The sequence below is a fragment of the Pongo pygmaeus genome, chromosome 12, assembly GCF_028885625.2.
Source record: "Pongo pygmaeus isolate AG05252 chromosome 12, NHGRI_mPonPyg2-v2.0_pri, whole genome shotgun sequence".
Lineage (NCBI taxonomy): Eukaryota > Metazoa > Chordata > Mammalia > Primates > Hominidae > Pongo > Pongo pygmaeus.
The window spans coordinates 106,588,153-106,612,998 of record NC_072385.2 but is presented as its reverse complement, the minus strand read 5'-3'; the positions used below and the strand labels follow the sequence as shown (position 1 = coordinate 106,612,998).

Sequence of the window (24,846 nt, the reverse complement as noted above, 5' to 3'; positions counted from 1 at the left end):
TCCAGTATTGAACCACCAAAGAAACAACCAAAAAACAAGCATATATAAAAAATTTAAAGAGCAATAGTTCCTTATGTTTTATTTTGTTTTTTTTACCATTATAATATCCAGCAGCTAGGTGTTGGTGTGGCCTGGTAGGCATCCAGGCCAGGCTAAGGCACTGACCACACTCAGAGGGGTCTGTAGCTTGCATAGACCCCACCTGCAGAGTTGCCACACATTGTACCTGCAGGGAAAGAAGAGATGGGACTAGGGTTAGGGACACCTACACTGTTCGGAACGAAAGCTCAAATCAATGTTTAAACATTGATTTGAGCTGTTTAAACAGCTGTTTAACAGCAGGATGAGGGTATGTTTAAACAGCTGTTTAAACAGCAGGATGAGGGTATTTTTCAGAAGTATAAGGAGACTCACTGTGGAATCAGCAAGGTGAGGCTCTAAGAAGATGGAGCCTCAGCTAAGGTAGCAGGTTCCTCACTCACCTTATATATGGCAGGCTTCACTGCATCTGTGAGGGAAAAAGAGCAGTAACTAACTCTATGGATCCCGAGGACTCAGCAGGTCTTACTCTGTCACCCAGGCCCGAGTGCAGTGGCATGATCATGGCTCACTGCAGCCTCCAACTCCTGGGCTCAAGCAATCCTCCTGCCTCAGCCTCCCAAAGTGCTGGGATTATAAGTGTGAGCCACCATGCCTAGCCAGGCCTTGTTTTGTTTTGTTTTTTTTTCCTTTCCTTTAGACCTCCTCTGTGGACACAGGCCTTGCTCTTAAATCAGCAACCAATCCTTTGAATAATGACGTTCCCTTATCCTTTATTGAGAAAGTCCTTATCTTTTCATCACCAAATTTATGAACCTACCTCTATCTGCTCCCATCTTCTTTCCTTCTGTTACACCTGATAGTATCCTTCCTCCTATCAGAAGATCAATCCCTTCACTCTACTCTCTTCTCATCCTCTAGCACCTTTTCCAGAACACTGCTCATTCTGTTATCCTCCTTCCTCCTGTGTCATCCACTTGTTCCCTCCCTAGTCTAGGTCACTCCCATATTGCCATGTGAACATGCCCTAATGTCTCCTATCCAAATAAAGGGACAAAACCTTCCTTTATTCACCACACTTAGGCAATCCACCACCCTCAATTACTGGTTCCCCTTCACAGCGAAATTTTTTTTTTTTTTTTTCAGACAGCATCTCACTAAGCCGCCCAGGCTACAGTGCAGTGGCACAATCTCAGTTCACTGCAGCCTCAACCTCCTGGGCATAAGTGATCCTCCCACCTCAGCCTCCCAAGTAGCTGGGACTACAGGCATGCACCGCTCTGTTCGGCTACTTTTTAAAATTTTTTTGTCGAGATGACATCTCATTATATTGCCCCAGCTGGTCTCGAACTCCTAGGCTCAAGCAATCCTCCCACCTAGGCCTCGCAAAGTACTGGAATTAAGGCATGGACCACCATGCCCAGCCCCACGGCCAAACTTCTTGAAAGAATCGTCTACATTTACTATCTTTACTTTCTGACCTTCTATTACCTCCTCAACCCACTCCACCAGACCACCACATATGGGACTTCCCAGGGCTCCAACCTGGGTGCCCTCTTCTTTAAATACTCAGTACTAATGAAAAATAAATTCAACATATAGGAGCTGCCTTTTCCTGACTCCTCCCTCCTTTTGCTCATCTTCAGCTCTCTATTCCATCCCTCTCTTCAGAACAAGAGATTGTGTTTGTGTGGTGGTGAGGGCAGGAGAGGCTAAGAACAGGATTGGGGGAACAAGAGTATAGCAGGGGAGATGGGCCCTATCCAACAGCCCAAGCCCTCAGCAGCTCTTTACACAGCCAGTTACCTGTGGCAGCAAGAGGGGGAAAGTCTTGAGAGCACAGAAGAGGGAAGAAGGGGGAGATAAAAGGAAATGTGCTGAAAGAGTACAGCTGTAAGACTGCAAAAGAGAGAGGGCTCAAGAACAAACTTCAGTCACAATGCAGGGTGTGTGTGTGGCTGAGTAAGGCTTTGTGCTAAAAGAGACTGGCCCAGAGCAGTTTCCAGGGAGATAGACAGGCTCTGCTATGCTCTGACCACCACTACAGCAGCCCCATTCTCCTTGCTGTGCTACTCACCTGGGGGTTGCTGAGCCAGCAGGGCCTCCGGATGGGGTAGACTAAATAGCAGTACTTTCCCGTCTGAGCAGGCCAGAGCCAAGAGACCCAACCGGGGCAGGAGAGGAGCCTAAAGGGTAAAAGGTATGCTGAGGCTTGCTGCCTTCAGTTGACTCACAGAAAACCTTTGAGGTTCTAGTCCCTGAAAATACTGCATGAAGTTGCCGGAAAAACATCCACCACACTCCAACCTTCCTTCCTTCAACTCTAAGAATTCCCAGGGCCTCTTTGTCCTGGCTTTGAGTCCTAGGCCATCCCACAGTTGACTGGGAAGTACCTTCCGAGGGGTGCCTGGAAGTTCCCATGCTCCACTGGGGCAGAACTTGAGGTCCCAGATGCAGCCGTTGTCACAAGCAATCCCATAGACAAAGTGGGCCCTGTTGCCAGGACTGGAGAGAGAGAGCATGTGGGGATGGTGGGTAGGAAGAAGGGACGTATGGCTGCCAGAGGTAAGCTCCCCTTGTCTCAGCCCAATCCAAGCCCTTCCCCCTATCCTGTCCAGACCCCATCCTGCTGTCCTCAACCACCCTCCCATGGCAGTGTCCAACCCCACCTCACCAGCTTTCTTGCTGCAAGGTCCCAAGGCCCCAGAGCTGGAGCAGCCCAGGACCCGAATGAAGCTGGCTCAGTGGGTGTGTCTCATTCATGTCAGGGCTGGAGAAAAGAGCCACATACTGCGAGGCTCCTGCCCCCTCTGGCACTGGGCACCAGTCCAGAGCCCAGAGCGGTCCCCCCGTGAAGAAGGACACATCCCAGCGCTCTGGATGTGCTGTGATCGAGCTAAATCTAGAGAAAAATCAAAGATGGGATGAAGAAAGGAATTAATGAAAGGTAATGAGGACTGAATGGGAGCTCCACCCAGAGCCAGTATGAACTGGCTCAAGCAAGAGACTGCATATCAGAAACAGTTTACAAGTGAGAACAGTCCTTGGCTACCACTTGTATCTTCCTCCTTTCCTTCCCAAAGTCTGTCTTATATTATTATTTGAGACGGGGTCTGTCACCCAGGATGGAGTGCAGTGACATGATCAACGATTCACTGCAGCCTTGACCTCCCAGGCTCAAGTGGTTATCCCACTTCAGCCTCTGGAGTAGCTGGGACTACAGGCACATGCCACCATACCCCACTAATTTTTAAATTCTTTGTAGAGATAGGGGTCTTGCTATGTTTCCTAGGCTGGTCTTGAACTCGTGGGCTCCAGTAATCCTCCCTTTTTGGCCTCCCAAAGTGCTGGGATTACAGGCATGAGCCACCACGCCTGGCCTCCAAAGTCTGTCTAGCTCCAGCTCATCTTCAGGGCTGTTCATTCTGGAATACTGTAGTATTCTCCCTAGGGCTAGTCTGTCCAGGTCTATCTGAGTAGATGTAACCTTGTGAACTGCTTTGGCCCCTAAATCTCTCTAGCTTCCCTCAGCCTGCCAGTAATGAACACTACAAATCAGAGAGGACTGACCAGCTCTAGCCAGCACTCTTATTCTTGGGACCAACTGAACCAGCATCAGGGGAAGGACAGGACTTATCTGTCATCTCTTTCAACATTCATTTTTCTTGTTTCTGGCTCCTAGAATCAGAAAAAAGGGCGGATGTGCAATCTTCACCTGTTTATTCGGTAGAGGGTGCCATCTTCAGGTAGCCCTTCACGTTGTACAGAAAACAATGGAGACTTCTCCTCCTGGGGCAGGTAGGGAGCGGCCTCACTGGGGGAAGACAAAGGGAACAGTCTAAATTTGGAAGTGTTTCACCCATCTCAGGGTTCCCATTACAGAACCTCTGTCACCCTTTCGTCTCCAGTGGTGTCACCTTTCCTAAACTTCAGAGATGTTGCTTCAACTTACAGCTCAGATAACAAGTGCCACTTCCAGGCTAAAGGAATCCATTCAGCAAACTCCCAGTATGAATGTTTCTGCTCTCGGCTGGAGAAACAGAAGAAGCATTAATGAAGGAGGAGAGGGATTCTAGAGCAGCACAGTCTAATACAACTTTCTGTGGGGATGGAAATGATCCATTATCTGTGCTGCCCAATATGCCAGATGCTAGCTCCAATTAGCTACTGAGCACTTAAAATGTGACTAGCACAGCTGAGAAACAGCCTTTCATTTTATTTCACTTTAATTAAAGAGTTCTAGAGCTCCTGCCTCTAGAGCAGTGCTTTTTAGTAATGAATGTCATCACGGTATTCCACCTGTGAGTGCTTCTCTGTCCCACGGCCCCACTTCAATACCGCCCTTGCGCTCCTCTACCACCCCTTTATTATCCCCAGCCCCCCGTCCCCAAGTCTCACAAGTCCTTGGTGAGATGGAGGCACTTCCAAACAGGAGCCATGATATGATTTGGTAAGCCATTGGGAGCCATTCCCCGGCAGTGTGGCTTCTGTTTCTGAGGATCAAATTGAAGAAAATATAAGGGAATGAATTCTACAGGTTGGACAAAGTCCCAGAGACAGCTCTTTCCCAGTTTTTATCTTCTTTGGCAATACTTCCCCCTCCAATCACTGCCCTATCAGCATCTTAAAAGATTTGTGTTTCAACCATTATAATGACTTCTTCACCTTCTGCTCTACTCCTCCATCGAAAATGCAAAATCTGTTACCTATTTTCTGTTCAGCTTCCTCAACATCTCCATGGCATTTGATTCACAGGATTCCCTTATGCCTCTTTGAAACTCCCGCCCTATGGAGTCTCCCTTACTCCTCTTCCCTCTCTTAATATTCCTTCACAGGTTCTCCCTTCTTGACAGGTCTCCTCGATGATGGTATTCCCCAGAGTTCCTGTCGTCTTCTCCCCCCTCTATACAGGCAGAGACAGACACACACACACACACACTCTCCTCTCTCTCTCTCCCCTGGTAATCTCATCTCATGTCCCATGGTTTTTACTACTGTCTTTTTGTTTGTTTTTTTGTTGTTTTTGAGACAGGGTCTCACTCTGTTGCCTAGGCTGGAGTGCAGTGGTGCAATCTTGGCTCACTGCAGCCCCAGCTTCTGCTTCCTGGGCTCAAGTAATCCTCTCACCTCTGCCTCCTGAGTAGCTGGGACTACAGGCACACCCCACCACACCTGGCTAATTTTTTTGTATTTTTTTTGTAGAGACAAGGTTTTGCCATGGCCCAGACTGGTTTTGAACTCCTGGGCTCAAGCGATCCTTCCCCCTCGGCCTCCCAAAGTGCTGGGATTACAGGTGTGAGCCACCACACCTGGCCTTTTTTAAAATTTAGAGACAGGGTCTTGCTGTGTTGCCCATGCCAGACTTGAACTCCTGGGCTCAAGCGATCCTCTTGCCTCAGCCTCCTGAGTAGCTCGAAGTACAAATGCATACCACCAAACCCAGCTTGACTACCATCTTTATGTCTGATTATCAAGTTTACATCTCCGTAATGTAAACCTGACTCAGTCTTAACTTCTCTACAAGTTCTAGACAGTGTGTGGCAAGCCATATTAGAGCATGAGGCAAATGGAAAAAAACAGTAATCAGTTAAAAAAATCAGTAAAGATCCTGTCTTTATTTAAAATTTTGATATTTTGTTCATCATGGAACGAAATATCCATGATTTGTTGCATTGATTTTTTTAAATGTTGCATCAAAATAGCATTTATCTCAATTACTGAGGGTTTCTGTTCTCTCTTAAATGTTGCACATGAGGCAAGTAAGGCACTGGTCTCATATGCAACTGGTGACCAGACATCTCCAGCAGAATGACCCATGGCCCATGGGCACCTCAAACTCAACATGTCAGAAAGTGAATTCTGTCAGGTGTGGTGGCTAACATCTGTAATCCCAGCACTTTGGGAGGCCGAGGCAGGCAGATCACTTGAGGTCAAGAATTCAAGACCAGCCTGGCCAACATGGCGAAACCCCACCTCTACTAAAAATACAAAAGTTAGCTGAGCGTGGTGGCGCGTGCCTTTAATCCCAGCTACTTGGGAAGCCGAGGCAGAGAATCACTTGAACCCAGGAGGCGGAGGTTGCAGGGAGATGAGATCGCTCCACTGCACTCCAGCCTGGGTGACAGAGCAAGACTCTGTTTCAAAAAAAAAAGGAAAAAAGAAAGTGAATTCATCTTCTCCCCTCCCCACCTTTGCCCCTCCCACATCCCTCAACCTTTTCGTGTTCCCAGGTTCAGTGTATGATGCCACCATTTAAGCTGGAAACTGCTATTCAACTTCCTCCCTCCCTTCAATTCCCAAATACTGTTAATTCTCTTACATATTCCATTCTGTGAGAGAATACAGAAACAAAAGAATTACAAAAATAAAAAATAAAAAATTACCTTACATATCTCTTCTTTTTTTAAAGACAGAGTCTGGCTGGAGTGCAATGACACGATCTCAGCTCACTGCAATCTCTGCCTCCTGGGTTCAAGTGAGTCTCCTGCCTCAGCCTCCCGAGTAGCTGGGACTACGGGTGCATGCCACCACACCCAGCTAATTATTTTTGTATTTCTAGTAGACACAGGGTTTCACTATGTTGGCCAAGCTGGTCTCAAACTCCTGGCCTCAAGTGATCCACCTGCCTTGGCTTCCCAAAGTGCTGGGATTACAGGTGTGAGCTACCGCACCTGGCCTCTTACATATCTCTTGAATCTGCCCCCTCTCTGCTCTTCTCTTCCTTCACTGCTTGATTTAGGACCTTACTATCTCTTACCTGGATAACTGAAACTGTCTTTTTTTTTTTTTTTTTGAGACAAGAGTTTCACACTGTCACCCCGGCTGGAATGCAATGGTGCAATCTCAGCTCACTGCAACCTCTGCCTACTGGGTTCAAGCTATTCTCCTGCCTCAGCCTCCTGAGTAGCTGGGATTACAGGCGTGCGCCACCACACCCAGCTAATTTTTTTTTATTTTTAGTAGAGACAGGGTTTCACTATGTTGGCCAGGCTGGTCTCGAACTCTTGACCTTGTGATCCACCCGCCCTGGCCTCCCAAAGTGCTGGGATTACAGGTGTGAGCCACCGCGCCTGGCAAAACTGTCTTCTGTCAACTATAGTTTGACCTATTTTCCCAACTGATGTTATTTTTCTACTTAAAAATGTTAGTTGTACAGAGTTTCTGTACAACTGAATTGTGTGGTTTTTTTTGTTTTGTTTTGTTTTGTTTTTGAGATGGAGTCTCACTCTCTCACCCAGGCTGGAGTGCAGTGGCATGATCTCAGCTCACTGCAACCTCTGCATGCCTGGTTTAAGTGATTCTACTGTCTCAGCCTCCCAAGTAGCTGGGACTACAGGTGCGTGCCACCATGCCTGGCTAATTTTTGTATTTTTAGTAGAGACGGGGTTTCACCATTATTGGTCAGGCTGGTCTCAAACTCCTGACCTCGGGTGATCCACCTGCCTTGGCCTCCCAAAGTGCTGGGATTACAGGCATAAGCCACTACGCCTGGCCTGAATTGTGTATTTTTAAATGGTTAAAATGGCAAATTTTATGTTATATACATTTTACCACCAAAAAAAACCATAAACAAAAACAATCTTTGTTGGTTCCTATCGGTCTATGTCCTTTCATGTTCTCCAGTTTAATCTTGCCTACAACTTTACTCCAGGCTCTATGCTCCAGCCATAATCAATTTATGGGAAAACCATCCTCTCTGGCAAACTTCTACCTATCCTTCAAGAAGCAATTCAACTATCATTCCTCTGTGAAGCCTAAGCAGTTAATTACCCTTCCTCTATATGCCTAAATCATTTTGTTCACTCCTGGGGTAGTGCTGATTGCACTGTGAACTTGCGAGGCAGGACACACTGTCTTATTTACGTTTGTTGAGTTTCCTAACAGAGAATAGATACTCAATATATGAATGAATAATCTTGTTTACCATACCCCTTCTTCTGCGCTCTCCCTAATATGCCAACTGTTTTTGAAATGGACCCTTTTTTCTTTAACCTGTTTTGTCTATTATAGTTACCAGGTCAAAGCTGTCTTTCCTTTCTCAGTACCTTGCTGGTCCCCTAAAATCCTACTATGTCCCCATTCACTTTCTTGTCCATTGAGGTTACCCCTGAAGTAGATCCTCGCGGGGTGCTTCGGGGCACTGCAGGCTCAGGTTCAGATGAGCTCTCACTTGGGCCCTCACTTTCTTCCACATCTTCAGCCTCAACCTGGAGAAAAAAGTCTTCATCCCGTGGAGCACCATCCACCTCTTCTCCACCTGGACAGGCTGCTGGCTGCCGGATCTTCTTCGGTTTGGTGGGGCTGCTCACTTTGGGGCCCTCAGGACAGGACACAGGAGCAGGCAGGGCTGTTGAGAGCTCTTCAGCCAGTTCCTGAAGATACAGAAGTGCCCTGTGGGAACAGACAGAGCCATTCTCACATATAACCGAGAACTCACATTTCCAGACATGGTTGATTTTTATCTCAATGGAGCCTCCCAATAACCCCATGATTAACCAATTAACTCTATTAATTTCCCCTTCCCCCTCGGAAAATGAAAAACCAGAAATCTAAGTTATGTGACTTGGCCGAGATGACTGAGATAACAAATATGGAATCTGAACCCAGGTCTTCTCACTCCAAGTTCAATACATTTTTCATCCTACCACAGTCAAAGAACACAGAGGGCAAGAGAAAGAATGGAACAGCATATATATATATATAGACATATACTGGACAGTAAAACAATAAAGAGCTGGGTAAAGTTTGTGAAAAATGGCATAGGACATAAAGTACAGACAGTAATTCTTAGATAAACCAAGTTAGCAATACATACCATTAATAGTGCTGTGGTAAGAGCCTAAAGGACTGCTCAAGTCCCTAGAATCCAGACACCACCCCTGCTTACCTAATACCTCATCAGTCTTCTCTCTCCAACATCTGCCCCACCCTGATCCCTTCACCCATCGCCCCTCCACCAAGCTATGCCCCAAAATCCTTACACTTGGGCAGCCCTTCGGCGGGGTCGTTCCCCAGAAGGGGTCTCAAAGTCCTCAGGGGGCCTCTTTGGAGATTGAGATTCTGGCCGATCTAGGTCTTTTGACAACTTCAGCAGTAGCAGCTCTGCCTTGGACTTTCGACCTCGTTTCTTAGGCATGGGGGTGGACAGAGGGTTGGATTGATCTAAGAGACCAGGAACCAGAGGGGCTGATGGAGGATTAGGCTGTTGGGGCCTTTTGGGGCCTTTTCGTGTCCTACCACCTCTCTTCCGGCCAGGCTTTGAGGCCCTAGGCTTTGAGACCTTTGACATCTCTGAAGAAAGATCTGTAGAGAAGAATATGGGTCTGTGAGATGGGACCAGAACTCAAACCTCTACGGAAAAGTTTACACTGTACCCAGGTTTGTAAGATCCTATGAGCTCAACCTGCTCTCTTTCATCTTAAGCTCGGCATGGGGAATAAAACGATAAAGAGGACAAGGTACATACCTTGCTGTTCCAGTCTGGAGAGACTTTCCTGCTCTGGAGGGAGCCTCCTCTGATCGGGAGAATCCTCAAATCCAGGCAAAGGGGTAGGTAATGACATCTCTATGGAAGCCTCTGCACTGGTCATTTCTGAAGAGGTCTTGACATCAAGCTGATTTAGCACCTCTTGTCCAGGAGAGTCTACCACAGTCATGTTCCCCACGGGGCCGGCCTCCCCCAGGGCAACATAGCCGACCCCGCAGGTATCCATCAGCACCCCCCAAAATGGCTGCCCCTGCATACAGAGACATACAAATGAGTAGAAAACAAAAACTATTCGTACTAGCTCAGATTTTTGTTTCCCCATCTTTTCTCCCTCATTCTCACACTCATAACCAAGTTCCCTGATTATTCACTTATTCAACAGTATTTACTAAGCACCTTCTATATGTCAGGCACTGTTCTGGAAACTGGTAATATGAGCCAGGTACGGTGGCTCACACCTGTAATCCCAGCACTTAGGGAGGCTGAGGCAGGAAGGCAGCTTGAGCTTAGGAGTTTGAGGCTAGCCTGGGCAATGCAGCAAGACTCCTTCTCTAGCAAAAAAAAAAAAAAAAAAAAATTAAAAACAAAAAAGGAAACTGGTGATATAACAATAAACAAGACAGACAAGGTCCCTGCCCTCATGGAACTTACATTTTGGTGAAGCAGACAATAAACAAGTAAACAAATAAAGCTTCCACTTTTTTTTTTTTTAAGACAGAGTTTCACTCTCGTTGCCCAGGCTGGAGTGTAATGGCACGATCTCAGCTCACTACAACCTCCACCTCCCAGGTTCAAGCGATTCTCCTGCCTCAGCCTCCTGAGTAGCTGGGATTAAGGTGCACACCACCACGCCCAGCTAATTTTTGTATTTTTCATAGAGATGAGGTTTCACCATGTAGGCCAGGCTGGTCTCAAACTCCTGACCTCAGGTGATCCACCCGCCTCAACCTCCCAAATTGCTGGGATTACAGGTATGAGTCACTGCGCCTGGCCATAAAGCTTCCATTTATTAAATGCTAACTATGTGCCAAGCACTATACTAAGTGCTATACATACGTTATCTAATTTAAAGCTCATATATTTTCTTGTAAGGATGAAGCAGTGAATGCACAATTATTTAACCTCTGTCTCTGAAACCCAATGAAATAAAACACACACACACAGACATACACTCCAAAAAAGGAAAGAGAGAAAAATTTGTCTATCATGAATCTAGGAAAGGGACACAACTTCCTTAAAATATACTACAAAAAAGAGCTGCCAGATACTACAAAATTTAGACCAAAGTGAAGAGGCATACTTAATGTTAACATCTCTTTCTGTAAAGATTAGTCAAGGAATAAGTTTATTTAAGAATAAGTAAAAGGCCAGGCAGGATGGCTCATGCCTGTAATTCCAACACTTTGAGAGGCCAAGGAAGAAGGACTGCTTGAGGCCCGGAGTTCAAGACCAGTCTGGGAAACATAGGGAGACCTCATCTCTACAAAAAATTTTAAAAGCCGGGCATGGTGGTGTGCACCTGTAGTCCCAGCTACTTGGAAGGCTGAGACGAGGATTGCTTGAGCCTAGGAGTTCGAGGTTACAGTGAGCTATGATGGTATTACCATACTCCAGCCTGGGTATGGTATTTTAAATAAAAACATTTAAAAATAATGTTCTGGCCAGGCACAATAGCTCATGCCTGTAATTCCAGCACTTTGGGAGGACAAGGCAGAAGGATGGCTTGAGTCCAGGAATTCAAGACCATCCTGGGCAACAGAGTGAGACTCCTTTGCTACAAAAAAACATGGTGGTGCACACCTGTAGTCCCAGCTACTTGGGAGGCTGAAGTGGGAGAATCACTTGAGCCCAGGAGGTCGAGGCTGCAGTGAGCTGTAATCACACCACTGCACTCCAGCCTGGGCAACAAAGCAACACCCTGTCTCAAGTAAATAAATAAATAAATTCATTTTTTAAAAAGAATGAGTTGGCCAGGCACGGTGGCTCACACCTGTAATCCCAGCACTTTGAGAGGCTGAGGCAGGCGTATCACCTGAGGTCAGGAGTTCAAGACCAGCCTGGCCAACATGGTGAAACCCCATCTCCACTAAAAATACAAAAATTAGCAGGGCATGGTGGCAGGCGCCTGTAATCCCAGCTACGCAGGAGGCTGAGGCAAGAGAATCAATTGAACCCGTGAGGCGGAGGTTGCAGTGAGCCGAGATCATGCCACCATACTCCAGCCTGGTTGACAGAGTGAGACTCTGTCTTTAAAAAAAAGAATGAGTCAAAGAGTTCTCTGGTGCCCTGCTATCAATATTTCACCTGGATGGGGGTGGTGGGTAGGCTATGGGATAATTAAGGAACATCATATTACGTTAAGAAAGCTTTTCTTTTTTTTTTTTTTTTTTTTTGAGACAGAGTTTCGCTCTTGTTGCCCAGGCTGGAGTGCAGTGGCGTGACCTCAGCTCACTGCAACCTCCGCTTCCCAGGTTCAAGCGATTCTCCTGCCTCGGCCTTCCGAGTAGCTGGGACAACAGGTGCCCGCCACCACACCCGGCTAATTTTTTTGTATTTTTAGTAGAGATGGGGTTCACCATGTTGGCCAGGCTGGTCTTGAACTCCTGACCTCAGGTGATCTGCCCACCTCGGCCTCCCAAAGTGCTAGGATTACAGACTTGAGCCACCATGCCCGGCCACTTTTTTTTTTTTTTGAGACAGGCTCTTGTTCTATCACCCAGGCTGGAGTGGTGCAGTGGTGTGATCACAGCTCACTGCAGCCTTGTCCTCCAGGGCTCAAGCAATCCTTCTGCCTCAGCCTCCCAAGTAGCTAGGACTATAGGCATGTATCACCATGCCTGGTTAATTTTTAAATTTTTTGTAGAGATGAGGTCTCACTACGTTGCCCAGGATGGTCTTGAATTCCTGGGCTCAAGCAATCTTTCCACCTCGGTCTCCCAAAATGTTGGGATTATAGGTGTTAGCCACTGTGCCCATCCTGATACCTTTTTTTTGAGACACAGTCTTGTTCTATAACCCGGACTGGAGTGCAATGGTGCAATCACAGCTCACTGCAGCCTGGACCTCCCAGGCTCAAGTGATCCTCCCACTTCAGCCGCCTGAGTAGTTGGGACTACAGGCATGCACCACCATGCCTGACTAATTTTTGTATTTTTTTGTAGAGACTAAGTTTCACCATGTTGCCCAGGCTGGAGTGCAGTGGCGTGATTACATACTCAAACTCCTGGACTCAAGCAATTCTCTCAACTTCGTCTCCCAAAATGCTGGGATTACAGGCATAAACCACTATGCCTTGCCGTTTTTAATTTTTAAAAATTAAAAAAAAAATTTTTTTTTCTGAGTCAGGATCTCGCTCTGTCACCCAGACTAGAATGTGGTGGTGTGATCACAGCTCATTGCAGCCACTAACTCCTGGGCTCAAACAATCCTCCCTCCCCAGCTTCCCAAGTAGCTAAGACTTCAAATGTGCACCAATACGCCCAGATAAGTTTTTAATTTTTTTGTGCAGATTGGGTCTTGCTATTTTGCCCAGGCTTGTCTTGAATTCCTAACCTCAAGAGATCCTCCCACCTTGGCCTCCCAAAGTGCTGGGATTACAGGTCTAAGCCACCATGTCTGGCCAAGAAACCTTTCCACATTGAAGAATTGACTAAATTGTCATGAGTCTTCATTTTCTTCAAACCCAAAAAAATTAGTTGTATAACCATGGGCCAAAGTAAACTAAGATAAATCACTGACCACCAAACCTGAAACCTAAACAACACAGAACTCTCCAAGGGTCCAGTTTTTGGCCAGAATAACCTGCCTGTCTGTGACAAAGGGGCAGACATAGTTCAAATCCCAGGATGGGACCCCCCCCCATAGATCTATACATGCCTTAAGAATAAACAATTCATCAGCCTCAGTGGAAAACTGTGCTTATACAAATCCCATAAGAAATATGAAATAAAAGCTTCCAACTGTCTCACTTGAAGAAGCTACAGTCTAACCAGATTATAAACTATAGCAATGGCCAACCCTCTGAGGCAGGTGCTGAGGATACAAGGAAACACATGTGCTAAAGATATATTGTAACACTGCCAACGTAAATAAAGGTCAGTGAAAATCCATCTATATTATTGCTTTGATAAATAAGAAGCCCTGACAGAACTACCCCATTCAAAATTAGTCACAAGCCAAAAGGACCTATGCATATACCGAAAGAATAAAAAGGATAGAAAGATGAAGAGTACCCTTTTGAAGAAGTGATTCAGAAAACAGAAGCAAATTTCCAACAAAAAATTCCTGCACTTTCAAAAACATCAAATGGATTGTGAAATCCAAGAGCTAGGGTTTGAACATCCCCTCCAAAACCCATGGTGAAATTTAATTGCCATTTGTAACAGTATTAAGAGGTGGGACCTTTAAGAGATCATTAAGCCACAAGGGCTCCACCCTGACCAGTCAGATCAGTGTCATTATAAAAGGGTGAGTTTAGGACAGGACCCAGTGTCATGCCTGTAATCCCTGTACTTAGGGAGGCAGAGGTGGGAGGATCCCTTGAGCCCAGGAGTTTGAGACCAGCCTGGGCAACATGGCAAAACCTGTCTCTACAGAAAAAAATACCAAAACAGGGCCAGGTGCAGTGGCTCACGCCTGTAATCCCAGCACTTTAGGAGGCCGGGGCGGGCCAATCACGAGGTCAAGAGTTTGAGACCACCTGGCCAACATGGTGAAACCCTGTCTCTACTAAGAATACAAACATTAGCTGGGTGTGGTGCCACGTGCCTTAATCCCAGCTACTTGGGAGGCTGACGCAGAACTGCTTGAACTCGGGAGGCGGAGGTTGCAGTGAGCCAAGATAGTGCCATTGCACTCCAGCCTGGGCGACAGAGCAAGACTCCGTCTGAGGGGGAAAAAAAAAAACAAACTAGCTGGGCATGGTAGGCAGCAGGGACCTGTAGTCCCAGCTACTCAGGAATTGGAGGTGGGAAGATCACTTGAGCCCGGGAGGTGGAGGCTGCAGTAAGCAGAAATCGCATTCCTGCACTCCAGCCTGGGTAATAAAGCGAGACTCTGTCTCAAAAAACAAACAAAAAAACCGAAAATATGTATCATAACAATAAACACATATCATTTAAACTCATCCACTAAAAGAAAGAACAGGACCAGGTACAGGCTCATGCCTGTATTCCCAGTATGTTGGGAGGCCGAAGCAAGCAGATTGCTTGAGGCCAGGAATTTGAGACCAGCCTGGCCAACATAGCGAAACCCCATCTCTACTAAAAATGCAAAAATTAGCTGGGCATGGTGGCACAAGCCTGTGATCCCAGCTACTCGGGAGACTGAGGCACGAGAATCACTTGAGTCTGGGAGGTGAAGCTGAGATCACACCACTGCATCCCAGCCTGGGCAGACAGAGCAAGATGCTATCTCAAAAGAAAAAATAATAAAGATTTGGTTTGATTTTAATTTTGTATTTATTTATTTATTTTTGAAATGGAGTCTTGCTCTTGTCACCCAGGCTGGAGTGCAGTGGCCTGATCTCAGCTCATGCAACCTCTGCCTCCCAGGTTCAAGTGATTCTCCTGCCTTAGCCTCCCCAGTAGCTAGGATTACAGGCGGCCGCCACCACATCCAGCTAATTTTTGTATTTTTAGTAGAGCTGGGGTTTCACCATGTTGGCCAGGCTGGTCTTGAACTCCTGACCTCAAGTGATCTGCCTGCCTTGGCCTCCCAAAGTGCTGGGATTACAGGTGTGAGCCACTGTGCCCAGCCTGATTTGATTTTTTTTTTTTTTTGAGACAGAGTCTTGCTCTGTTGCCCTGGCTGCAGTGCAGTGGCGCGATTTCGGCTCACTGCAAGCTCCGCCTCCTGGGTTCATGCCATTCTCCTGCCTCAGCCTCCCGAGTAGCTGGGACTACAGGCGCCTGCCATCATGCCCGGCTAATTTTTTGTATTTTTAGTAGAGACGGGGTTTCACCATGTTAGCCAGGATGGTCTCGATCTCCTGACCTCGTGATCCGCCCGCCTCGGCCTCCCAAAGTGCTGGGATTACAGGCATAAGCCACTGCGCCCGGCCCTGATTTGATTTTAAAAGACAAATAACTATATGCTTTTCAAGAGATGCCTAAAACAAAATAACTCAAAAAGCTGAAAATACAAAGATCAACTAAAATGTACACGGCAAAATCTAAGCAAAAACAAAGGAGGAGTTTTGATGACAATAGTAAAGTCGAATTTAGGGGGAAAATATTAAATAGGAATAAAGGGAGTACTATTTTTTTTTGAGACAGAGCCTCTCTCTGTTGCCCAGGCTGGAATGCAGTGGCACGATCTCGGCTCACTGCAACCTCTGCCTCCTGGGTTCAAGCAACTCTCCTGCCTCAGCCTCCGGAGTAGCTGGGATTACAGGCATGTGCCACCATGCCCGGCTAACTTTTGTATTTTTTAGTAGAGACAGGGGTCTGGCTGTGTTGGCCAGACTGGTCTTGAACTCCTGACCTCAAATGATCCCCCTGCCTCAGTTTCCCAAAGTGCTGGGATTACAGGCATGAGCCACTGTGCCCAGCCCAAAAGGGAGTAGTTTATAATGAATAAAACTTCAAATCATATAAAAGATATAAATGTCATGAACATTTCAACATCAAATAACAGCATCAAAAAATATAAAACAAAATGTTCATGACATAGAGCAATAACTTCTTTTAATCAATGACAAAGTAGATAACAACAAAGAAAACATAAATAAAATAAACATTCCCCCCATATTGGTTCAGTTGCATAGAACAGAATCCTCTCCAATCAGTTCAAGCAGAAAGGAATTCACTACACGGTATTAAACAGTTCATATCAGTGGTTCACAAAGTGTGGCCCCAGAAACCGCAGCATCAGTATCACCTGCAAATTTGTTAAAATGCAAATTCCTAGTTCTACCCCAGACCTACCGAATCAGCAATTCTCGATGGGGCCAGCACCTTGTGTTTTAACAAGCCCTTCAGGGGATTCTGACGCACACTCAAGCTGAAAAACACTTGCATAAATAAATGATCACGAGGAGGGTTGAGGGAAAAACAGTTGGTAGGAACAAGTGCTTATCAAACTGGGAAGGTGCTCTTATTTACAGCTGCTGGCTCAAGAATCATATGCTGGGCTGGGTGCAGTGGCTCATGCCTGTAATCTCAACACTTTGGGAGGCCAAGGTGGGAGGATCACTTGAGGCCAGGAGTTCAAGATCAGCCTGGGCAACACAGCAAGACTTTGTTTCTACAAAAAATTTTTTTTGAAAATTAGCTGAGGCTGGGTGCAGTGGCTCACGCCTGTAATCCCAGCACTCTGGGAGGCTGAGGCGGGTGGATCACCTAAGGTCAGGAGTTCCCGACCAGCCTGGCCAAAAGTGGTGAAACCCCATCTCTACTAAAAATTATAAAAATTAGCCAGGCATGGTGGAATATGCCTGTAATCCCAGCTACTCGGGAGGCTGAGGCAGGAGAATCGCTTGAACACAGGAGGCAGAGTCTGCAGTGAGCCAAGACTGCACCACTGCACTCTAGTCTGGGCGACACAGCAAGACTCCATCTCAAAAAAAAAATAATTAGCTGAGTGTAGTGGCATGCAACTGCAGTCTTAGCTACTCGGGAGGCTGAGGTGGGAGGATCACTTATGCCCAGGAGTTGAAGACTGCAGTGAGCTATGATTGTGGCACTGCACTCCATCCTGACAGAGCAAGACCCTGTATCTAAAAATAAAAAATAGCAGGCCGGGCATGGTGGCTCATGCCTGTAATCCTAGCACTTCGGGAGGCCGAAGCGGGTGGATCACCTAAGGTCAGGAGTTTGAGACCAGCTTGGCTAACATGGTGAAACCTCGTCTCTACTAAAAATACAAAAATTAGGTGGGCATGGTGCCACGTGCACTTGTAGTCCCAGCTACTCAGGAGGCTGGGGCAGGAGAATCGCTGGAACCTGAGAGGCGGAGGCTGCAGTGAGCTGAGATCGCGCCACTGCACTCCAGCCTGGGCGACAGAGTGAGACTCCATGTCAAAAATATAAAATAAAATAATAACAAAACATATGCTATGATGGGAAACCACCTGCTGAATCAACAAGCCCCTACCACAGCCAATGGCTCCATAAACAAGTTGTGTCTGCAGTAATCAGAAAGTGACCTAACTAAATGGGAAAGCCGCTTCTCTAGCTCCTGATCCAGAACCTCATCACTGCCAAAATCTGCACCAGCAAATACATGCCTCCTGGTCTGCCTTTCTCCTCTCTAAAATCAGATTCAAATTTAAGTTCTCCAGGAGCATATTTGATTTGTAAAACCTAAATCATATTCAGAATCTTGGATGCAAAAAATTGCAGAAAATGAAATTTCTCACTTTCCAGGCTCTCAAGTGGAGGCTGCTCATTCACTCACATCCCACCTACCTCAGGGTTCAAAGTGGGATCAGTCTCTTCAATTCCTCTGCAATGCCACTTGCAGACCAACAGTCCCACACACCCCTCATCTTGTAAAAATCTTGTTCCTCTGATGCTTAGAACATTCAGCTAAACCGCAGCTACTCACTTTGCTGTCATTCTCTGAACCTTGTCATCACCCAAACCTCTTAACCTCCAAAATCACTAAGACATCTAACTATCTGATCTCCCATCATTACAGCTAGACTGCTTACCCACTATCACTTTTATTCTCCAGCTATATCAAGCCACTATCCCTTGATCTCTCCAATTTCTCTGTATGTCAGCCACATCCTATCTAGTTTAGATTCCTTCATTTCAATCAGATTCTTGTTGATATTCTTTTCATCTTCTTGTTCCACATGCTTAACAAAACTCAAGCCCTGGTAAGTTCAGCCATCCAACTCTTCTATGTGTGAATCTAAGTTGCTGAGCACCGGCAATCCCACTTTCTCTCTGGTCAGCCCCTACATGCTCTCCCCCTACACATTCTCTGATCCCGATTCTCTGCAGATGATTTTGCTTTTGATTTCGGAAACAAAACCAAAGCCGTTAGGTGGGAGATACTTCAACTTCTTGCCAAGTAAGCTAACACTCCCTGCCTCTGACACCTTCATTCACTCTCTAACACCAAACCTTTCACTTGTGTTCTAGCCCCATTCCCCCATCTCCTAATGGAACTGGAACTACTGTTTATCCATTTCTTTTCCATTGGCTCCTTCCAAACAGTATTTAAATACGTTTATAATTCTCATCTTCACACATAACTATCCTTCATCCCATATTCCTCCTCCCACTAATATTCTCCTCCTCCTACAGTCAAACTTTTAGACATAAATAAAAGTATATAGATATAAAAAAAGTTTAAGATATAAATAAAAGCTCCTTGATTATTTTAATTTCCCTGCATCATCCTAACAAGCATGTTATCCCCCAACTCATCAGTGAAGTTAAAATCATCAATAATCACTGTATTATTAATCCAATGGACATTTCTCAGCCTCATTCAAGTTGACCTCTCAGCTGCTCCAACACTACTTTCTTGAAACATTCACTTTTCTTGAGAAGCAATTCATGAGCAGTAAAATTCCAGAGTTTTACAAAATTTCCTCAATTTTTTACAGTTGTCTCATTCACACCTATTTGGCAGCTTTTTTGTTTGCAAACTCACCTCTTTTGTCTTTCTAAAGCATTCAATTTAGTTTTAGTTTGCTTCCTTTACTTTTTTAGAATTGTTTTTAGAAAACTTTTACTTGATATAAAATACTATAAAGATAGCAGCAAAAGGCTGGGCGCTGTGGCTCATGCCTGTAATCCCAGCACTTTGGGAGACTGAGGTGGGCGGATCATGAGGTCAGCAGATCGAGACCATCCTGGCCAACATGGTGAAACCCCATTTCTACTAAAAATACAAAAATTAGCTGTGTGTGGCGGCACACCCCTGTAATCCCAGCTACACAGGAGGCTGAGGCAGGAGAATTGCTTGCAGGAGGTCGCAGTGAGCCAAGATTGCACCACTGCACTCCAGCCTGGTGACAGAGCTAGACTCTGTCTCAAAAAAAAAAAAAAAAAAAAGCAGCAACCAACCATCTATGGTTCAACTTAGTTTTTTGTTTTTTTGAGACAGAGTCACGCTCTGTCTCCCAGACTGGAGCGCAGTGGCATGCTCTCTGCTCACGGCTGCCTCCGCCTCTGGGGTTCAAGTGATTCTTCTGCCTCAGCCTCCTGAGTAGCTGGGATTACAGGCATGTGCCACCATGCCCAGCTAAGTTTTATACTTTTAGTAGAGATGGGGTTTCACCATGTTGGCCAGGCTGGTCTCAAATTCCCAACCTCAGGTGATCCACCCCCCTCGGCCTCCCAATCAACTTAGTTTTAATAGAAACAATAACTCTTTCATATTAAAATTTCTTTCCCCTGTCACCCAGGCTGGCGTGCAGTGCTGCAATCATGGCTCACTGCCACCTTGACCTCCTGGGCCCAAGTGCTCCTCCCATCTCAGCCTCTCAGGTCACTGGGACCACATGCACACACCACCAGGCCTAGCTAATTTTTATTTTTTTTGTAGAGACAGGGTCTCAACTATCTTACTCAGATTGGTCTCAAATTCCTGGGCTCAAGTGATCCTCTCGCTTCAACTTCCAAAGTGCTAGGATTACAGGTTTGAGTCACCACGTCCAGCCTATGACATATGTATAAAGACAAAGCGAAACATTAAAAAAAAAAAAAAAAAGGTGGGAGCCTGGACAACATAACAAAACCCTGTCTCTACAAAAAAAAAAAAAAAAAAAAGTTTAACTAGCTGGGTGTGGTGGCAAATACCTGTAGCTCTAGCTATTCGAGAGGCTGAGGCAGGAGGATCGCTTGAGCCCAGGAGTTCAAGGTTACAGTGAGCTGTGATCATGCCACTCGACTCCAGCCTGGGTGACAGAGCAAGATCTTGTCTCAAAAAAAGTGGGAACCAATACAGTGACTCTTGGCAAGCATTCAACTCAACTAGTGGAAGCAGACTGACCAGGTCTACAGGAGAAAAACCTTCAAGCTTCAAGCATTTAGAGAGGAAATAGAATATGTCAGTTAACATAAGGAGCTAACTGGAAATCAGTTAAGAGAGCTTCTATACACGTCTTAAGGATTTTCTAGGCCAAGCGCTGTGACTCATGCCTGTAATCCCAGCACTTTGGGAGGCCAAGGCAGATGGATCACTTGAGGTCAGGAGACTAGCCTGGCCAACATGGTGAAACCCCATCTCTACTAAAAATATAAAAATTTGCCTGGCGTGGTGGCAGGCGCCTGTAATCCCATCTACTCGGGAGGCTGAGACAGGAGAATCACTTGAACCCAGGAGGCAGAGGGAGAGGCTGCAGTGAGCCGATATCACACCACTGCACTCCAGCCTGAGTGACAGAGGAAGATTCCGGTTTTTTTTTTTTTAAGGATTTTCTACATCAGTATACATATATTTATCTCATTCTTCCTAATTGCTGCATGGCATTCCATAGAATTAGTTATTTAGACAATCTTCATTTAATGAACAATTCAGTTAAAATACTATTGCAAAAAATACTGCAATAAATATTCTAGTACAAATCTCTTCATTAATTCATCAATAAATTATTTTTCTCGAATAATCATCTGAACATGGAATTACCGTACTACACTGAAGAATATGCATATTTCAAAATCTGATACTACCAAACGGCTCACCAAAATTAAAACTATTTATGTATATTAGTACCCATTTTATCATACCCTTACTGATCTTTTTAATTTTTGCCAATCTGATAGGTGAAAGAATTATTCCCCACTCTATTTATTTACATTGATAATAATTGGTGTTAGCAACTTCTTTCTATATATTGGACATCCATATGTCTTTTATGAATTGCCTTTACATATAATTTGCCTGGCCAGGCACGGTGGCTCATGCCTGTAATCCCAGCACTTTGGGAGGCCGAGATGGGCGGATGACGAGGTCATGAGTTCGAGACCAGCCTGACCAACATGGTAAAACCCCGTCTCTACTAAAAATACAAAAGTAGTCGGGCGTGGTGGCACGCGCCTGTAATCCCAGCTACTCAGGAGGCTGAGGCAGGAGAATCGCTTGAACCCGGGAGGCGGAGGTTGCAGTGAGCCGAGATCACGCCACTGCACTCCAGCCTGTTCAACAAGAACAAAACTCCGTCTCAAAAAAAAAAAAAAGAAAAAATACACTTCTCATGGAAGGCAGCAGCAGGATGTGACGGTACAAATTTTGGATACACAGTAAAGGAAGAGATGATCAGTAAATTCGTACTAGAGTTTCTAAAATCTTCCATTGCACCCCAATCTGTCTGGTTCCCATGCTGCTCCAGGATGCCAGCCTGACCTCCCCAGCCAAGAAAAAAATAATGACACAACAATGCACCTTAAGTATGAAATTACTTTGAATACACTGCTTGGCTTAACATATTGTTTCCTAAAGTGTTTCTAGGGTACAACTGGCGGTATGCAAGATGATTTTAACGGTACGAAAACGAACATTTTAATGACTAGTGCTTTTATTTCAACTTACATAAACAATTATAAGTAGCCCATGAAACTCACGGTTTCATTTATATTGCTTAGGTCGAGAATAATGCATTTAAACTTTTTAAGTAAGTCAATTTAAAGAGAACTATTCAGAAAACAATAGTACAATTGATAAGAAATTGCAAAAATAGTGATGGCACGGGATTGACTTAAAATTGTATATGCCTCTGGAACAAAGAGGTTTGTCCATACCCTATACAACCCTCCAACAAAGTGAGTTGCCTCCGACGGAGTTGAAGTCGCCACCTCTGACTTCCCCAACAGACAGCCAACTTGCCACGGGACAAAAGGACTAGATAGGGAAACACAACTGGCCCTTGGTTACGCCAATGGCGTTGCAGCGCGCGGGGCACAACCCTCGGGGTTAAAGAGCCTCCTCGAGGAAGAGGCTGGGACACAGCTGAAAGAGACTGACCCACAACCACTCTAGGGGCCATCACCTGCCCTTCTTCAGTTCTGGGCGTGAAGGCAGATTTCTCCCCTAGCCTGTGCGGGAGAGGAGCCCTGGTTTTTCTAACAAGGACTACTGTAGGTTCGCCGAGTTCGAGGGACGCTATGTACGCAGCGCCTAGGCCCGGACACAGGCTTCCGCGTTACCGACACCGCGTGGGGGAGGAGGGCAAGACCCGAGGCTTGCAGAGATGGGGGGTGCACGGTGGCCACAGAAGGGAAGGTGCGGAGCATGATGGTGCTCTGTAGGAGCGCAGACGCTGAAAGGCGCGCTGCTGTGGCTGGGAGAAGAGCGGAGCCAGGAGTTTGTTCCCAATATCTTAGTGCTATGGCAAAAGAAGGGGGAGGAGTAATTGTGGGGCCCCCCACACACCCGCTGCGGCGATACACTCACCCTCGCCAAAGTCCTTCCGGAAGTCTAAGTTCGAAGATGGCGCCGCCTGTCTGGTCGCGGTCTTATGACGAAATCTTGTTAGCTGCTCTTCACTGACGCCCCCACCCCAGTGCACAAGGTAAACACGTGTGCTTGGTCCGGAGTCGGTGCCGGGCTAGTTTTCTCTTAGACTCTGTATTCCATAATGCAGCGCGGCCAGACTCACCGAGCCCTCCAGAGCCGGCCGAGTTCCAGGGCGTCTTCAGCGGCGCCAGGGACGCTGCAGGGCCTCATGGGAGTTGCAGTGTCAAAAAGGGGAGATCGACGCCTGCGCGGCCAACAGGATCCCACGCGGCCTCGACGGGAGCCGGGAGTAGGCGGACTCCCAGGCTGGGCTCGCGCTCTGGATCGCTGAATCCGGCCTTTCCGGCCAGACTGCCGCGCCTGTGGCCGGAAGAGCCAGCTAGACCTGAGTGTCTGTACCTGCAACCCTGGCGGCATCCGAGCCGAAGACGGAGTCTGGGAGACAAAGAAGTCCTCGCCGCGGGCCGCTGGAGGATTCTGCCAGTAGCGAAGTCAGGGATGGGCCCGAGAGAGCTTGGAAAGAGGGCAAGGAAGGGAAGGAGTAGGAGTAGAAAAGCATAGCTTTGGCTGGGTATGGTAGCTCCTGTCTGTAATCCTAGCACTTTGGGAGGCCAAGGCGGGGGAGGATCACTTGAGCCCAGGAATTCGATACCAGCCTGGGCAACATAGTGAGACCCCGTTTTTATTTTTATTTTTATTTTTTCCTGAGACGGAGTCTTGCTGTGTCCCCAGGCTGGAGTGCAGTGGCGCGATCTCGGCTCACTGCAAACTCCGCCTCCCGGGTTCAAGCAATTGTCCTTCCTCAGCCTCCCGAGTAGCTGAGATTACAGGCGCCCGCCACCAAGCCCGGATAATTTTTGTCTTTTTTAGTAGAGAAGGGGTTTCACTATGTTGGCCAGGCTGGTCTCGAACTCCTGACCTCGTGATACGCCTGCCTCAGCCTCCCAAAGTGCTGGGATTACAGGCGTGAGCCACCGCGCCCGGCGAGACCCCGTCTCTATTAAAAAAAAAAAAAAAAAAAAAAAAAAAAAAAAGGCCGGGCGCGGTGGCTCACGCCTGTAATCCTAACACTTTGGAAGGCCGAGGCGGGCGGATCACTTGAGGTCAGGAGTTCGAGACCAGCCTGGCCAACTTGGTGCAACCCCGTCTCTACTAAAAATACAAAATTAGCCGGGCATGGTCGCGGGCCTGTAGTCAGGAGGCTGAAGAGGGAGAATCGCTTGAACCTGGGAGGTGGAGGTTGCAGTGAGCCCAGATCACGCCATTGCACCCTGGCCTGGGTGACAGGGCAAAACTTCATCTCAAAAAAGAAAAAAGAACAGTGTGACCTGAGTAGGGCAGGCTGTACTATGAGAGTGAGCCCTGGCCTTGGTCCTTGACCTTGGTCAGAGAGTTTGCCCCATTCCCTCAAAGGGAGGTGAGATTTGGTGGAGAAGGAACGAGTGCAACAGGTTTCTGTCTTTTCCTGAGGCATATAAAGCCATATAAATGTCACAGGTCTCTTTTGCTGTTACCAAGATATGAAAAAGAAAAAAATAAATTTCACAAGTCTCCCCATATCTGGAGGAGGAAGAGTGCAGGATGTATAAATATGGAGAACAAAGGGGTGGAGTAAACAAACCTTTCTCTGCCCAGGTAATCTCACTCATTAAATTCCCTTGGTTGAACAAAATATATAAGAAAACTATCGGAGGAGATAACTAAGACCTAAAAGAGGGAGGATAAGGACACCCAGTCCCAAGAGTCTTCCTCTCTCTTTGTCTTAGCTAGCAGTGCTTGTGTGATGGGTAGCTTTCAGTTTCAAGTATTTACTTCTGTAATGAACAAATCTGTCTTTTCATTCCTGCTGCTTCAGATTAGGCTATCTTTGACTTAAACTATTGCAAAATTTTTTTTTTTTTCTT

General features: G+C 46.4%; 1 protein-coding gene and 1 long non-coding RNA gene across 14 annotated transcripts in view; one reads left to right on the top strand and one right to left on the bottom strand.

Moving 5' to 3' along the window:
* Positions 1 to 23,698, bottom strand: part of LOC129030589 (general transcription factor 3C polypeptide 2) — a 47,905-nt gene extending 24,207 nt beyond the window's left edge. The window contains exons 1-13 of one of the 13 annotated variants that reach the window (XM_054476103.2): positions 22,880 to 23,271; positions 22,228 to 22,327; positions 9,506 to 9,776; positions 9,021 to 9,342; positions 8,145 to 8,430; positions 4,438 to 4,532; positions 3,992 to 4,069; positions 3,755 to 3,853; positions 2,714 to 2,941; positions 2,433 to 2,544; positions 2,117 to 2,225; positions 483 to 508; positions 97 to 226 (exon numbers count right to left, since the gene is read on the bottom strand). In XM_054476103.2, coding sequence (XP_054332078.1) covers positions 97 to 226; positions 483 to 508; positions 2,117 to 2,225; positions 2,433 to 2,544; positions 2,714 to 2,941; positions 3,755 to 3,853; positions 3,992 to 4,069; positions 4,438 to 4,532; positions 8,145 to 8,430; positions 9,021 to 9,342; positions 9,506 to 9,752 — 1,732 coding nt within the window. In that variant the 5' untranslated portion in view covers positions 9,753 to 9,776; positions 22,228 to 22,327; positions 22,880 to 23,271. Of the gene's footprint in view, positions 1 to 96; positions 227 to 482; positions 509 to 2,116; positions 2,226 to 2,432; positions 2,545 to 2,713; positions 2,942 to 3,754; positions 3,854 to 3,991; positions 4,070 to 4,437; positions 4,533 to 8,144; positions 8,431 to 9,020; positions 9,343 to 9,505; positions 9,777 to 9,922; positions 10,315 to 16,452; positions 16,529 to 22,227; positions 22,328 to 22,879 lie in introns of those variants that run through there. The other 12 variants (XM_054476102.2, XR_010123264.1, XR_008500704.2 and 9 more) reach the window with 12 other exon arrangements.
* LOC129030622 (uncharacterized) lies at positions 2,732 to 4,331 on the top strand. The gene is made up of 3 exons (XR_008500713.2): positions 2,732 to 2,986; positions 3,722 to 3,837; positions 3,948 to 4,331. It is a non-coding gene; the product is annotated as an uncharacterized LOC129030622 (long non-coding RNA).
* Positions 23,699 to 24,846: the final 1,148 nt, after the last annotated feature.